General features: G+C 46.8%; 1 protein-coding gene across 1 annotated transcript in view; it reads right to left on the bottom strand.

The window, feature by feature from the left end:
- Window positions 1-1,362: 1,362 nt before the first annotated feature.
- The window catches only part of LUZP1 (leucine zipper protein 1), a 34,113-nt gene continuing 19,652 nt past the window's right edge, over window positions 1,363-15,823 (bottom strand). Inside the window, exons 4-6 of the mRNA XM_008632596.2 lie at window positions 13,040-15,823; window positions 7,457-7,621; window positions 1,363-5,997 (exon numbers count right to left, since the gene is read on the bottom strand). The exon at window positions 13,040-15,823 is cut by the window's right edge and continues 13 nt beyond it. Of these exons, the coding sequence (XP_008630818.1) occupies window positions 5,962-5,997; window positions 7,457-7,621; window positions 13,040-15,823 (2,985 nt within the window). The 3' untranslated portion in view covers window positions 1,363-5,961. The remainder of the gene's footprint in view (window positions 5,998-7,456; window positions 7,622-13,039) is intronic.

Here is a 15,823-nt window from a genome sequence, read left to right as displayed (position 1 = left end):
TCATCAATAAAGATGATTTACAGCAGCAGCCTTCTCACAGGTGCGACTGAAGCAAAGAGGTTTGCAGCTGGAGTAGTGGGGGTATATCTGTAGGCAACAGGAGGACTACCTAAACCCACTGAAGCAAGCATATGTGACTGATCAAAAAGATCAGAGTAAAAAAAAAGGTTTTGGAAAAAGTGAGGTTTTCTGGCTATTAAGCAGCAATGCCATGGTGGGTGACCACTGGTCCAATACACATCCTACATTGTCCCCATGTAGCAGTGGTGAGCCTGGTCTTGAATCACAATGCAAAGAAACCCTCTGGTATGGGCTAGAGCTGTTTGCATGGAATAGACTTAAAGCAGATGTGGCAGCTTTGGAGAATAACACCACTGACACATTTACAGATCTCCGCTGCTCTTAGCAGGCCAGCCACAGCAGTGTTATAGCTACAGGTAAACAACTACCTCTTTAATGATGTTCAGTAGCTGCCTGTGTGAGCTGGGACAGAAAGGGCTCAGCTAAGCCAAATTTAATTTTCTTAGACAAATATTTAACAGATGGTGTCTCTGTAGGACTTCACCTTGCATTAATGAGCTCTACCCAGGGAGCAGCAGCTCAAGTGACAGCTACAGATGACTCCTAAACTGTCCATCCATAATAATAATGCATTTTATAAAGCTTCTGAAAACATGTCCAGTTTTGCAACCAGAATAAACCAGATACAAGGCAAAGAATTTTTTCTATAAAATGTGGTGCACCCCTTGAAAATCAATGTATTTCAAATTATAGTCACAGAGGCTCATCCTGTATGTGACAGCTGCTAATTTTATCTGTGTTAACTACCTGCATATTGCAAACAGCTGGAAACCATGAAGGAGACTTTGTCACTTTTACTGCCTCTGTATCCTCCAGCATTGTCCGGGAGGTGACCAATGTATCCTGGTTCCATTACATAAATACTGCAGAGTGAAAGAACTCTAACCAAGTGGTGACTTGTTTCACTCTGTAGTAATGCCCTTCCTCCCCCCATTCTCAGCAATGCCATGTCCAGCTCAGCTAGCCTCAGTGGAGAGTGGCTGTGTACAACTTGATGTGCTGTGTATGCACAATCCCTGCCTAAAAAGCAGCCTGGAATGGGTGTGTGAGATCTGTCTCAACAAAGGCAGAACTCAACAAAGTGCAAGGTGCTCAGCTCCAGCACTGAATCCATCCTGCAGCGTGCAGGCACACGCACATGCAAACACACACACACACACACACACACACACACACACACACACACACACTGCTGCCTCCGTGCCTCTCCCAGGGGCAGCAGCACTCCCAAGCAATTGGGCGCTGCTGTAAACAGGGCTCAGCTGTAAACACCACATCACACCCATGTAAAAAAAGTGTTTATTGGTTATATAGTGTAGCACTGACAATGTTTGAGTCAGGAGAGACATGCAGGTAAGTGTGTGTTTACATTTGGCATGCAGACTAAGAGCACTGTGTCACTGGAAAGAGGTGAGCACCATCTGTATCCACTGCATGGGCAGCCTCGGAAGGAAAGCGCTGGCTTTCCTCTACTCAGCATGCTGAGACAGGGCAAGTTTTAAGAGGGTGGAATACTGCTGATAGCTCTATTGGACACAAAGTTTATTTTAGGGAAAAAGGCAATACTGCAACCCTGGAAAATCTGCTTAACTTGGATGAACCTGTGATTATGAAAAGATTTCTTGCATTATTTGTCTTCTAACTAAGCTGCCCCACCCAAATATATGTTCACAAATACAAAAAAATAGATTTATTCTCTTAAAAATACATTCCATGCAGCCTGGAATGCTGCTTCCCCAAAGCAGGAGCCAGCACTGCATGTAGGGCAGCCCAGGAGGATGATCCTTTGGGCCTTGGGTTCTGATCACTGGAGGCATCTGCGAACAATGGCTTCATGTTCTGTTGCACGCAGCACAGCCTGCAGGAGGCTGGCCTAGAGCAGCGCCTGATTGCTTCAACAGTGTGCAAGGGTGGCAAAGATGAGGTCTACTATGTTAGAGATGACACCAATGTGACTATTGCTTCCATCTGTAGCTAGGAAATTGCTTGTGTCAAGTGTCTCTTGAAGCACCAAGGCACATTGCTCTGCCCTGTGCTTCCTGCCCTTTTCCCTTGCTGGAGGTCCTGTCCGCAGGAGGGCCACGGGGCTACACTGCAGAGCACCACTGGGCGCGTGCCCAAGCTGTTACCCTCACACCTCCCAAGGAGCTGGAGAGGCAGCTCTGCAGGCTGCAGAAGTGTTTCCAGACATGAAGGAAGCCATTCCATGAAGCAGCGAGCTGCTGGCCCCTCAGACTGGAGCCAGCCCATCTGGGGAAAGCACTGGCTCTCCAAAAGGGACCAGCAGCTGGGGTTCCTTGGGACCAGCATACACTGACACACTTCCTCTGTACAGCAAATACATTTACAACTTTGGAATTACCCAAGGGCTCGATGCATGGCCTTATGCATCATCAAGCCTACTGAGAAGCCTGTTATATTTATATGCTAAAATTACAAATACTTCTTCAGTGATGGCAATATTTACACATATACTCTATTTTACAGCTGTTCCAAAAATTGTGCAATTTGAGTAAACACATTGTGTTTCCTGAAGTCATTGCTATAAGGTTAATAATACAATCAGCTCCTATTGCACTCATTGACTAGAGGGCATGGCCCCTTTCCATCTAGGTAAGGTTTTCTTTCTCAGATTTAGTCTCAGCTACAGTAAAAACAACCAGTGTGCAGTTACCAAGTGACATCTGTGTCCAGTATTTACAAGCAGTGAAACTGAGTCTAGAGCAGGAGTTCTACTGTAAAATATTGAACAAATAACTGAGGCAGCTGGAGAAAGGAGAGACATCATCTGTGAGAAGCACCTGAAGACAGCAGACAGTGCCAGCAGCGCTGTGTTGCTGGGGCAATAGCTGGAGCTAAGCCAGCTGAGCAGCAGGGTAAAGCCCTCCGGTTGCTCAGGCAAATCCTGGTCCCGACTGACAGAAGGAGAAAACCCAACAGCTATTGCTGCTGGTGGTTCTTCCCTTGCACTTCAGACATGAGGCTGTGTTTTTGGAGTGAGCAGTGGGATTGAAAAGCTGATGGGGTAAGCCAGTGTTTTGTGGGTAGGCACAGGGAAGCCTGCGTTCACCCCAAATGTTGAATCACAAGGATGGCAGAGATTTCCTTGCCAGGACTGAAACCACTTCCCTTAGAAGGTTCTTTGGGAGCACCATGCTAAGCCACATCCATGCCAACAACGTGAGAAGGAGAAAGCTGGTGGATGTGTAGGGACGTCCTGTGGTATGTGGGCCCATGTCCTGCAGCAGGATGGGGCTGGGACTGTGAGGAAAGACATTCAGTCAGTGCCTGAAGTGATCCTTGTCCTCCTCGGTATGTATGTGCTGTCCAGCAGTTTGTACAAGCCGCAAGTCCTGGGGAGCAGTGACCTAGGGCAGGGGGAGCCCCACAACATGCTGGGTTTCTGGAGGTGGAACAGCAATGCCCAGCAGTGGTCCTCCCACAGCAACTGCGATTGGTACAGGTTATACAGCTGGAGAGCTGCTTAGCAGCAGGTTTGGGAATGTGCACAGGGAATCCCTGTGACATGTGAAGAGGCAGGTACATGCCAAGATGCCTCCCAGCTGCTCCCAGGTTAAGCAAGCAGGTACTGCGTAAGGCATTTGGGCCTTAAATCTGAGGCAGCAGATTAAGTTTGGAAGGGCACACAAAAAGAAGGGGGGCAGAGGCAGCACCATGTGGTGGGCAGGGTCAGCAGCCCCACAGAGCAGTGCTGAGCTGGGCACTGCTGGGAAGGCTATGGGGCCAGATCTGCTGTGGGCAGGGAGCAGGGCACACGGGGGCAAGGGACGTTGCTGCTGCTCAGGCAATCCATCTGGTTTTGCATGGTGGCGGTGAACCTGACATACAGTGAGTGCTGAGCAGAGCACGATGCTCAGGAAGGATACAGCCATTGCACAGGACTGTTACATCCACTGTAGTTTCAGACTGCACAATCCACAAGGATTTCCAATCCTTCCTGATAAACATGGGGCAGGGGGAGGCAGTTCAGAAGACTGAATTTAGCTTTGGAATTTCACTTTCTTTCATTTTTCATTTGGAGTTTGAGTTTAAAATTTTTTCCCCATTATCTCATTCTACTAGCACTGCTATGTCAATGGTAAGAGAGAGCAGCTGATACAATTTATTTTAATATAATTTAAAGATTATTAGAGCTTCCACTCAGTACTAATTTAAAAGCATTATCTTTTTATCTTGTTATGCAAGTTGACACATATGTCATGACATGTCAAAGAATAAAATGAAGGGCTAAAAATATACACTTGGGCAAACATCTTTAAAATTTCAAAAAGAAACACTTTTTTTCAAAAATAATTTTTCCCTTCCTCCAAACAATTTTTATAAAAAAAATAATCATGTCACTGAAACATATCCCTTTTATATAAATGTTTTCACAGGTATTTTGCAACCAGCTCTATTTTTTTTTAAATTCATTTTCTTCTCAGAATTGAGGGGTATATTTCCCAGACCAGGGAGGAGCTACGGCACAGGAAGGTGAAGTACAGGCAGTCAGATGGCTGTGGTAGCTGCTCCTCTGGAGGTGGGATATGGGAACAAGTGTGGGGTGCAACTCAGACATGAAAGCTATTGGAGTGCAGCTCTTCCCACAGCACCTCTGAAACAGATCAGGGACCTTTTCTGTCTAGAGCATTATCTTTGTCCCACTGCAGAGAGGGACAGGCAGCAGGAAACACTGGGGGGAGTCAGTGGTGTTTGTGTAGGGGCCAGCCCAGCAGCTGGGGCATGAGATGGAAAGGAAGGACTGTCCAAGTCCTGTCTGTGCAATCGCCTTGCTCAGGACAGATGCTGCTCCAGCACCTGAGCACCTCCTGGAGCTGTGGGGACCATGTCTGCCCGACAACACTGATGGGGACAAACACCTCTGTGTTTGAAGCAGTCTCTGACCATACCTGGGTTCCAGACATGGCAGATGGGGGATGAAGCACAGATCAAGGCTACTGTAGATCAGCTTAGGGTCCAGTGCATCTGTCTCCACCCTGTTTTGGGAAGGAACAAGGACATTCTGCTTGTCTATGAGGAAAAGCACTTGTTTCTTTTTCTCTTAGGGCTCAACTGCCTTGCACAAGCCACAGAATTGTTGTCTTCAGAGTGTGACACACATAAAGCTTTGGGTAAATGACACCCTGGTCCCAGGCAGCAGGAGGTGTTGCTGCTGTGTTGGTTTGGCTCAGTGGATGACTTCTTGGTGATCTCAACTGGTGATGAATAGATATGCAAAGCTTGTTGCAGAGACTGACAGTGATAGGGAACCAACTCCTTCTAAACAACATTTTCTGCTCTCCTTCCCTCTCAATGTGTAAAGTAACTAGTGGGGAACAGTCTCCGCTTGCCTAGAGACAAAGGGTGCTGGAAACACAGGTACTGAGGTGACCACTACCCCAGCCAACAAGGGTGTATTAGGAGAATGCAAGCTCTCCATATGAATTGAAAGCTTTCAATTGTGGTGGACAGCTGTCATGGGCTGGTGGATGTAGTCACAGGGACACTGCTGGGATCTTGTGTGAATGCAAGTGAATAACAAGAAGCTCTCTCTTGTCCAAGGAGTACCATTGTTCAGAGAGACTAGGTAGTCAGAGTTTCCATATGGAGACAGACCTATCATCCTACAGGGAAGATTAAGATTGCAGGTACAGAGATGACAAGTGGGAGTCCCCTGAGCAAAGTCTCTGCAGCTGCCTCTTCAGCAATAATGAAAAAGAATTCACTGGTAAAGCTCCTGTACCTTTCAAATCGCATTACAAAACTGGTTTCAGGCTAGTTGAAGCCTCTGGAGAGGTTACAAACAGGTGTGATGCCCGTGAGCTTGGTACTATCCTGCCTCTTGCTTCACCATGTTCACTGAGAAGAAGGGAATGCAGCTCATCTCCGAGATGTCCGGCAGGCCCGGGAAGCACCCTGTAAGAGACAACCCGCAAGATCACAGACTGCCCATGCCCCGCAGCTGTCCCTGGAGCATTTCTGCCCTGCAGACAAGGAATGCAATTGCCCTTGGCAACCATCCCAAATCCCACCAGGATTACAGTCCCATGGTGGGGTGGGGGAGAGCAGTGACAGGATGAGTTTGGAAGACAGAGGCTCTCTCAGCTGGGAGTAAGCCCAAAGCAAAGGGACCTGGCCCCTGCCTCATGTAGGCTGAGGCTGTAAGCTTTTTTCATGTTGTAATGTACCCATCTCCACACACAGCATCTGAGTCTTGGAAGTGAGAAACACCTGACAACAGAGGAGCTGGAGCACACCTTGTGTCACATTCAAGCTCCTGCTACAGTCGGTGGAGGTCTGGGCAAGACAGAAGACCCAAATGATGGTCTGCATGTTACGGGGATGACTTTACCAAAGTTTTTATTTGCTGTTGACCCAGTCTGTGCAAAGGAAGCACAGCACAGCCTCAGATACAGGAGTCTGCACCTGGTCAGATGAATGTAATTGTGGGTTATACCTTTTGATGACCACACAGAGTATTGCTGGGTTGCCTCTTTCCTCAGCTACCAAAAAGGACAGTGTCAGTTCACTACTCTCTGCTGCAAACACTACCTTTCCTTAAACACCAGTCTGTAAAGCTCAACTGGGACCATGGCCCTCTGGGATCTTAATTTTGTACCACTCACCATAAGGTATGACTCTGTAGGGCAACTCAGCTGCCTCCCTGCAGTCCTGCTGTTCTCATAGCAAGATTCAGCAATGTCCAGTGAAATACACTGGTGACAGGTTTGGGGTCTTAGATATCTCCTGCTATGGATGATCCACAAATGTAAAGATGCACTTTGCTTTGGGCAGCTGAACAGGCCAAGAGAGAATTCCAGGAAAAAAAGAAAGTCTTTTGTACAGACTTAAGCATGACTGTACACCTGCGAAGTCTGCCTAGACCCCTATACCGTCAGAAGGAAACCCCCTGTGAAGAGGCTGAAATACACATTTTTTTTCATATTTCAAGCAGTAAGTCATAATGATTATAATGTAGGCCATTTTCCACTCCTTAGTGTGTCCAGAAAGATGTGTTTTAGGGGCAGAGCAGCAGGGGTGTAGCAGCAGAGAAACACTCTGGTAGTACAGCTGCCAGCTGAAGCAGGGACTCTGCTTTTGTCTCTCCAAATTATTTTTCCATCCCTGATTCATTCATGTACCAGAGGATGACTAGATGCAGTGCCTCTTAGTTCTCAGAGAATATTCTTAGCCATAAAGCAAACAAGTTTGTAACAGAAAATACAGCAGCCACCCCACCCCTAGGAAGTGCTAACTTCAGACTTGATTTCTCCTACAAGAATGGAGACTTTTTGGACAACTTCTCTAAGTTAGGTTACTGGGAGGTCAGTTCAGATATTGGCTTCTTGCCTTGTAACACCCTTCCCTCACATACCTGCTCCTCTCCCTGGAGACCTGGTGGTGCAGGGAAGTTGGATTCAGGGTCCTGCAGCTCTACCTTGGTGGCTATCCTTCTCCCCGAAGTGTCAGCCTGTAAGAGGTACTCAGAAGATCCGTACTGCTTCCTTCTGGAACTGGACACAAAATCCTTGCTTTCATCCTGCACGAAGGAAAACAAAAAGGGTTGGGATCCAGGGTCTATGAAGGGTCTGGAATAGCACTGGGGTGTCACGAACTGGAGTCCGTCCCAGGTTTGCAGTGTAAGGTGCGGGCTTGATCCCATTAGCAAGGAGGGAGGGGCTTAAACCATCAGGTCAGCTCTGGCATGGCCTTATTTATGTGCTATTTCATAAAGATTTTTTCTCAAAAACCATCCAGTAATTTTAACCCAAGTTATGGCTGCACAGTCACAAAACAGAACAGATCCCTTGGACAAAATTACTGAGGTCCAAGGAAAGATGAAACCACTGATATCGTGTGGCTGACTGCTTAAGTAAAAGCCTGTGTGGAGTCAGAGGGAGTGAAATGGTGATAGATACTGTAATTGGGTTTGCATGGCAAGATTTTGGTAGGGAGTGGGGGAAGCTACCTTCTGTGAGAAGCTGCTAGAAACTTCCTCCATATCCCTCAGAGCCAATGCCAGCCGGCTCTGAAATGGACCTGCCACTGGCCAAGGCTGACACAATCAGATAAGGTAGCAGCATCTCTGTGATAACATACTAAGAAGGAAAAAAGTTATTGCACAGAAGTAATTGTGGCAAGGGAAGAGAGAAGTGAGAATATATGAAAGGAACAGCTCTGCAGACATCAAGGTGAGGCAAGAGTTCCAGGAGCCAGAGCTGAGATTCCCCTGCAGCCTGTGGTAAAGATCATGGTGAAGCAGGCTGTGCCCTGCAGCCTGTGGAGGTCCACAGGAGTACTGAAACCCACCTGCAGCCCGTGGAGGAGCCCCACATGCAAGTGGATCCCCAAAGAAAGCTGTGACCCTGTGGGAAGACCATTCTGGAACAGGCTCCTGGCAGGGACCTGCAGGCCCATGGAAAGAGAGAGCCCACACTGGAGCAGGTTTACTGGAAGGATTTGTGACCCCTTGGGGGACCCACACTGGAGCAGCCTGTTCCTGAGGGACTGCACCCCATGGAAAAGTGACCCATGTCAAAGCAGTTCACAAAGAACCATAGCCCATAGGGACGACTCACACTGGAGTTCATGGAGAACTGTCTCCTGTGGGAGGGATCCCCTGCTGAAGCAGAGGAAGGACTCCTCTCCCTGAGCAGCAGCAGAAACAACATGTTATGAACAGACCACAACCTCCATTCCTGTCTCCCTGCACTGCTGGGGGTGAAGAGGTAGAGACTGGAAGGAGGGAGGGGTAGGGGGAAGGTGTTTGTTAAGATTTGTTTTACTTTTTGTTATCCTATCCTGCTCTGATTTTGACTGGTAATAAATTCCATTAATTTCACCGAGTCCAGTCTATCATCTTGCTGGTGACAGTAATGTGTGAGTGATCTCTCCCTGCCTTTATCTCCACTCATGATACCTTTCATTCTATTTTCTCTCTCCTGTCCAGTTATGGAGGGGAGTGATAGAGAGGGGCTTTGGTGGGAGCCTGGCATCCAGCGAGGATCAACCCACCAGAGATGCCCAAATTTAGGCACCACACAAAGCAAGAGAGAAAAGAGGCAAGAGGCAGCACAACCCTGGACACTGCCTGGGAGACTTCTCCAGCAAATGCGCCCATCACAAGAAGGGATGATGGCTTCCCTTGAAGACAAACATTTAGGATTTTGCCAAATTTATGCAGCGGACAGCCCAGTGGACAGCCCAGCTCCAGTCATATTAATGTCAGAGGCATAAGAAAACCATGCATTCATCTGACATTGCTGCTGCTCATCTACTCCCTGCCTGCCAGCACATTTGCACTAATTTTCAACAAACATCACACCAGAGAAATACAGATTTCACTATGCGGAACACGAACCCTAACAGAATGACTGCTCGAGGTCTTGCACTGCCTCAGGTCTTTAGGGAGCACGAGAAGGCTGACTGCCAGCAGCAGAGGGAGCTGGTCCCCAGGCTGCAACACCCACTCATGCATCAGCAGCTCCTGCTCCCTGGGACTCCCAAAGCAGCATTCCAACGAGCTGCTGTTTCTGTAGCATAGAGCTGCATTACAAAGAGTCGATACCTCCTGTAGCTTCATTAGACACATTTGCCCGCATCAGCAATACACAAAGGAAAGGTTGCAATGGAAGAGAGAAAGATGGATTTTGGCAAAAACAGCATGGATCCTGTGTTTCCCAAATAAGATTCTTAAGGCAATGTCCGACTGTGGATAGTGGAGCTGGAAAGAGGTGACAGTGATACCTTCACAGGACAGCTCAGTGCCCAGTGCTCTGCCAGAGAAAATAGCTACATCTTTAACTGAAACACAAATCCCAGCAGAAACAAGCTGCTGCGATACGAGGCATATTATAAGCTTGAAGATACCCTTCAAAGGGCTTTTTTCCAAGGGCATATACAACAATTTAAGTTGCATACAATTTGCTGTATCTAGTACATCTGTGTATCTGCAGTCTTTCAGGTTAACGTCATACTCCTCATTTACAAACTAAAAGTACACAACCTATGACCAAGAAGTCAGGTTTGTGCCTGAGTGGTGCCAAGAGTGATTTTATTGCAAAGTATGATGCACAGAGAGATCCCGAACTCAGTTCTGTGTGAACTAACCATATGGTTAGTTCATATGCTCTCCTGACACAGGCAAGGCTGGAAGCCAGCTAACCCTGGATATACTTGGGTTGACCACGCAGAGCTCAGGTTGCTCAGTCAGGTACACTTCAGCTGCTGTGAAGGTACACTGCACAGCTGGCAAATCTGATCTGACAGCAACCTGGAAAGCACCTGCAGAACACACTACAGAGCTACACTCAGCCCTGGGTGGGCTGCCAGGAGGAAGACTGAAAAGAAATCCTTGAGTGCCCACTGTTTAAGGCTCTGCAACCAACCACACATGAACTCAGTTGTAAGCAGAGACTGCTTCAGTTGTGAGAGTCAAGGTTGTGGGTACTGTGAATTGAAACTCCTGGGATAAAGGACACCCTAGGAATGGATCTCTCATTTCCCAAGCACATAAACTGCTGTTACGCAGAAGGACAACTTCAATCGTATCAGCTCTGCTTGGATTCATGAATGAGCAGTACAGATTGCCTGTGACCCACCCTGGCCAGGGAGGGAATGTATCCTCAGTTTCCAAATGTAGCTGGAAGGCCAGCCTGTACTTTCTAACACCAGGCAACACACTCTCTGCAAAGTTAAGTGCAAATTCTTCTGTGCTTCTCATAGCCAGAGAAGTGGAAGAGAAGATTTGAAAATGTCGAACTCTTTGCCTATCTCCACCAGTTCATCTTTGTCAATGCCGAAGTCATTCAGTGTCATAGGTTAGCAAGCATAGTCCCGGAAGGGATGTCCTTGCTAAGGGGTGCTTACAGCTTCCTCTGGGACCTGATAGAACCTATCAGCTGGCCAGTTTGAATATGGACAATTCTTTAAGCCACTTAAAGTTATGGCCGCCTCTGTGATCCACACTTAAGAACAGACAAACTCCCCCCCAAGCTCTCTCTCGTTTCCGGCGCTGGGACAGGTGGCTGCAGGTCCAATGCGGGGGCCAGCGGACCTGGCCCAGGCCCTGCTCGGGCCAGGCCATGGCTCCCGGGTGACCCCCCGAGCAGGGCTGTGGGCAGCCAGAGCGGCTCGGAACCATCCCCTCTCCACTGCGGCCAAGATTTCAGCAAAAGCCGCACCTCTGTCCGGCAGAGGTCAGGTAACCAACAGCGATAAGGGACATTCCAGCTGCATTGGACAGGGGGAGATGAACCAGATGAGGACTTTTGCTCCAAATGGGAAAGGAGAAAACCTCAGTTCCTAGAGATGGACCAGATGAGGACTTTTGCTCCAAATGGGAAAGGAGAAAACCTCAGTCCGTAGAGATGAACCAGATGAGGACTTTTGCTCCAAACGGGAAAGGAGAAAACCTCAGTCCCTAGAGATGAACCAGATGAGGACTTTTGCTCCAAATGGGAAAGGAGAAAACCTCAGTTCCTAGAGATGCTCCCAGAGATAGTCCTAACGATGAAGATGATGAAGACCCTTTGCTCCCAGGGAAGGAGAAGGGCCTCTGTTTTTGTTTCTGAACGGCTCAACCTTAAAATTGTACCCCAAAAAACTTCAAGAGTGGACCCTCGAAAGCAGTTGCGGGAAAAGCTGCAAGTCGGGGGAAAGGACTCACACGCAGGCAGAGAGACTCCTCTTCCTAAATGGACTGAACAATATTTGGAAGTGGGCGGCTGTCTCGTTGTGATAATGTTTTCATAGCATGAGCAAGAAGAGACTTCTCTTTCTAAATGGACTGAACAAGGTTATTATGGAAGTGGTAAACAGACTGAACATCTTAAGGGTTGTCTTTGAACATTGTCAGTGGGAGAAGGGAGGAAGGTGGGGGGAGGAGGAGAGTTCTGAAGGTGGTAAAATTTTTTTTTTCTTCTTTTAGGTCTGTTAATAAACTTCTTTATATTCTTTCAAGTTTGGTGCCTGCTTTGCGTTTCTCCTAATTCTTATCTCACAGAAGATAAACAGTAATGAGTATTTTGGGCCAAACCACTACATTCAGTTATGAACCTATCCCCTCTGCCACCAGCCCTGTCAGATTATCCAGCCTGGTTCCTCCTGCAGACTCACAATAGCAGCAGCTGCTCGAAGTAGTGCTAAATTAATAGCAGAGGCAGGAGCTGCAGCACGAACCAGTGTGGGGTTTAATGGCCACAAGGGTATGTGCTGCCACTGAGTTCACTTGAAATCTGCCAGAGCCTGCAGCTCCAGTGGCAAGCACATCTCACCAGACCAGTTGTCAGCATGTGTCACTGCTTTGAGGGACTCCCCTCACTGGTACCAGTCAAAGGAACAGGAAAAGAGGACAGCTGTCCTTGTGGCTCTTGCTCCTTTTCAGGTGAAATATTGACACAGAGCAAGGAGGGAGCAGCCTTGTGTTACCAGCCACCATCCATCTGTTTAGGAGATGCCCAGGAAGCATTTCCAGACCAGTCTAGTTTCACATGAGGAAACCATGAAACTCTTACCAAAAAGAGCTCTATCTATCTCTACAACTGCCATTAGAGCTACAATTCTGCCTCAGGCACAGCCCCACGCAAATCTGTTCATTTCCATCATTTTTTCATTGCTACTCCAAATTTGAAGTGCCACACAAAGTCACTCTGAAAAGCATACCACATCCTGCTTAAGCCATGACTATGTCTTCTCTGATGCTACTATGTAGTTATTCATATGGCCTTACAAGACCCAAGCAGATGGATCTCATTTCAATAAGGCTAAATCTGGTAATTCACATATGAGAAGGTTGTGGGTGCTGTGAATTGTGAATTCACTGAAGGAAGATAGCAGGAGCTGGGAGAGACAGCACTTAGAAAATAAGCTGTAAGAATTTCAAATCATGCATCCTACAACTACCAGGCAACTCAGAAAACCTCATCAACTGAAAGCGTGTTGAATACAGGATACTTACAGGTAGTGTGGTCCGCTGCCAAGCAGCAGCTGCTGTAGGATTACTTGCATAGTTCCTGCGTGTTAGCAGTTCAGATGCACTTAAGTTACTTTTGGTCCTTCGGGACCCCAGTTCAGGGGCACTCCAAGAATTAGCTGTGGCACTTGTCCTTGATGAAGTCTGCTCCAGGGAGTCTGTTTTCAAACTATTCCCTTCCACTTCCAAAAGGTCCACTGAGGACCTACACAAGTTTGTGGCACTGCAAGCTGCACTTTTCTCCACTTTGGTTTGAGAGTCCTCCAGGGAATGTGGTCCTTGTCTTGTTCTCCAGGAACTTCTCACAGTGACATGCTTTGTTTCGGATGAACCTGCATCTGACGAGCCATGGCCCTTCCAGCTGATTGTCTCCAAAGGTGTCTCACTGTTCCTCTCCACGAGTTCAGAAGTCTTTAGCATAATGCTGCTTCTGGAGACCACTGTTTCGGCTTTACTCCTCGGTGCTGCCTCTCCACTTCTATCTGTCTCAGATAATTTCAGAGCACTTTTATTAATTGAGATCTCAAAGGGTGAAGGGAGATTGTTTGTTATTGATGGTGAAGGCTCATTTGAAGCAACTCTGATGTTGCTGGTGGTAACATGCCTTTCCTTTGCTGCTATATCTGCAGTTGTCCTTGGAGCTGTTGGCTCAGAAGGAAAGATTGTGATACTGCTTGTCATTTTATTTGTTACCATTTTAAAAACAGATTTCTGTTTTTCTGACTCTGCCTCTGAAACAGTCCCTCCCATGACTGCCTTCATATCCTTCTCAACAATTGCAGGCTTAATGATGGCTTTTGATCTTAGAGCTTCTCTTGGGCTGAATGACCTTCTGGATTTCAATCCTCCAGTGCTGGCATCTGATGGTTTTATGCACAGGGTAGAGTCTTCATCATTCACAGTTTTTTTGTCATTTTCAAAAAGTGATGCTCTAAAAACTCCCCTAGAATTGGAGAACTGCTTGGAACTGACTTTCTTTCTTGCCTCAGAATCTGTCTGAGTGGTTGGTTTTTTACCTCTTCCTGATTCTTCATCTAAATTAAGTTTTTCCTGGTTACTCTGGATGGTTTTGGAGTCAGTTTTTAAACCCATCTTTACATGATCTGTTGCTGAATTTGAAGACTGTTCTGTGTCTTCTTTATCAAGACCTGTGAGAATCTGCAGAATGTCTTCCTGACTCCTGGAGTGATGGGAACGCTTTGTTAGCATTGAAAGCTTCACACTTTCAAGTGACGTGTCTGCAGTTTCTTTTTCCTGGGAGACTGCTGCCCTTTTAGCCCTCCCCTCTGAGGGCTGTCTGTGTGATGCAGCAAAAGTGCTCGCTGCTTCTACTTTAGAGCCAGCCGAGTCTGAGACTGACACGTTGGAGGACATGTGGTACCTGTATGCTGAAGCCATGCCATTGGCAGAGGTGTGGTTACCCTTTGCAAGCTGCATGTCCTCCAAGCAGTCAGCAACTTCAGCCTGACTTGTTTTCAGCTTCTCAGCCAAAGAAGCCATTGATTCTCCTTTGCTTGACTTTTCATCCCGTGTGTCATCACCATTTTGGCAGTTGCCACGGAGCACCTGAGATGGCTTTTCAGCCTTGGATCTCAGGCCTGTGTCACCAACAGGTTTGGAAGGTGTTTTCCAAGACCTCTGCTCTTGTGCAGCAGGAGGATATCGGCTGAGGACAGATGGCTGCTCTTTGGATCTCTTCCCCTCATTCTGCATGATGCAGCCTTCCTTCTGACCAGAAGAAATAGTGGAAACTAAAGGTTTCTCTTCCAGTCTTCTTGTATCTGTGACAGCAGTGTCTGAAAACGCAGATGCACCAGATGCTTTCCCTGCTTTTCTGTTCATTAAGTTTGGACTGGGTACCTGCTTACCACCATGGCTGTAACTGTCATTACTGACAGAGAAGTCTCTGTTCCGTGCTCTTTCCCGGCGTTGCTGCGGTGAGAGCTCCCTTGGCTTGTGCTTAGCAGCTGTCAAATCAGTCATGACACCTCTGTATTTAGGTCGGTCATGTTTTCCCCTGCTAGAAAAGCTTGTATCTTCATTTTCAACTTCTCCATTCTCCAGATCTTTCTGTTTCTTTATTTGCATTTTTATTTCTTCTAGCTGACCTGTTAAGAGTTTGTTTTTATTCTGCTCACTCAAGTAACTGTCTTGCAGATCATTATTTTTGGCTCTCACTTTTTTAAGTTCTTCTTCTAAAGATTCAAAATGTTTGATCTGAGTTTTAAGTTTCTCAATTTCTTGGGTGAGATCTTTCACTTTGTTGTCTTCCTGGTTTTTATTCTTTTGGTTTTCTGATTTATTCCTGGATTCATTTTCTACATGTTTCAAGTAATCCACACTTCCCTTCCTCCTGGTCTCCTTAGAAGGCAGTGCAGAATTCAAGTCATCTTCAATTCTCATATCATTTCTGTCCAGGAGATTGTTGGATGACCTTTCTAGCAAGTTGGATGCATTTCTAGTTTGATCTGCCCTATTTAGTTTATTGTTTTGTTCTAGTTTCTGTGTTAGCTCCTGGATTATTTTTTCATTTTGCTTTTCTCTTTCGTTAAAATGTTTTCTTTCCGTGATGAAGCTCAGGGCTAAGGATTTCAGCTTTTCTAACTCACCTGTTAAGGTCTGCTCACTTTTATCCAGCCTGTCCTCAGATGATTCCAGTTCTTTCACTTTCACTCTAAGTATTTCTAATTCTGTAGATATCTTTTTGGTCAAGTTCTTTTCTTCATTGAGGCTAAGACACAGCTGTGTACAGTCATTCTTGCTCCTGCT

The sequence above is a fragment of the Corvus brachyrhynchos genome, unplaced genomic scaffold (genome assembly GCF_000691975.1).
Source record: "Corvus brachyrhynchos isolate BGI_N302 unplaced genomic scaffold, ASM69197v1 scaffold425, whole genome shotgun sequence".
Classification (NCBI taxonomy): domain Eukaryota; kingdom Metazoa; phylum Chordata; class Aves; order Passeriformes; family Corvidae; genus Corvus; species Corvus brachyrhynchos.
Note: the sequence above shows the minus strand (reverse complement) of the source record. Positions and strands in the feature narration are given on the sequence as shown.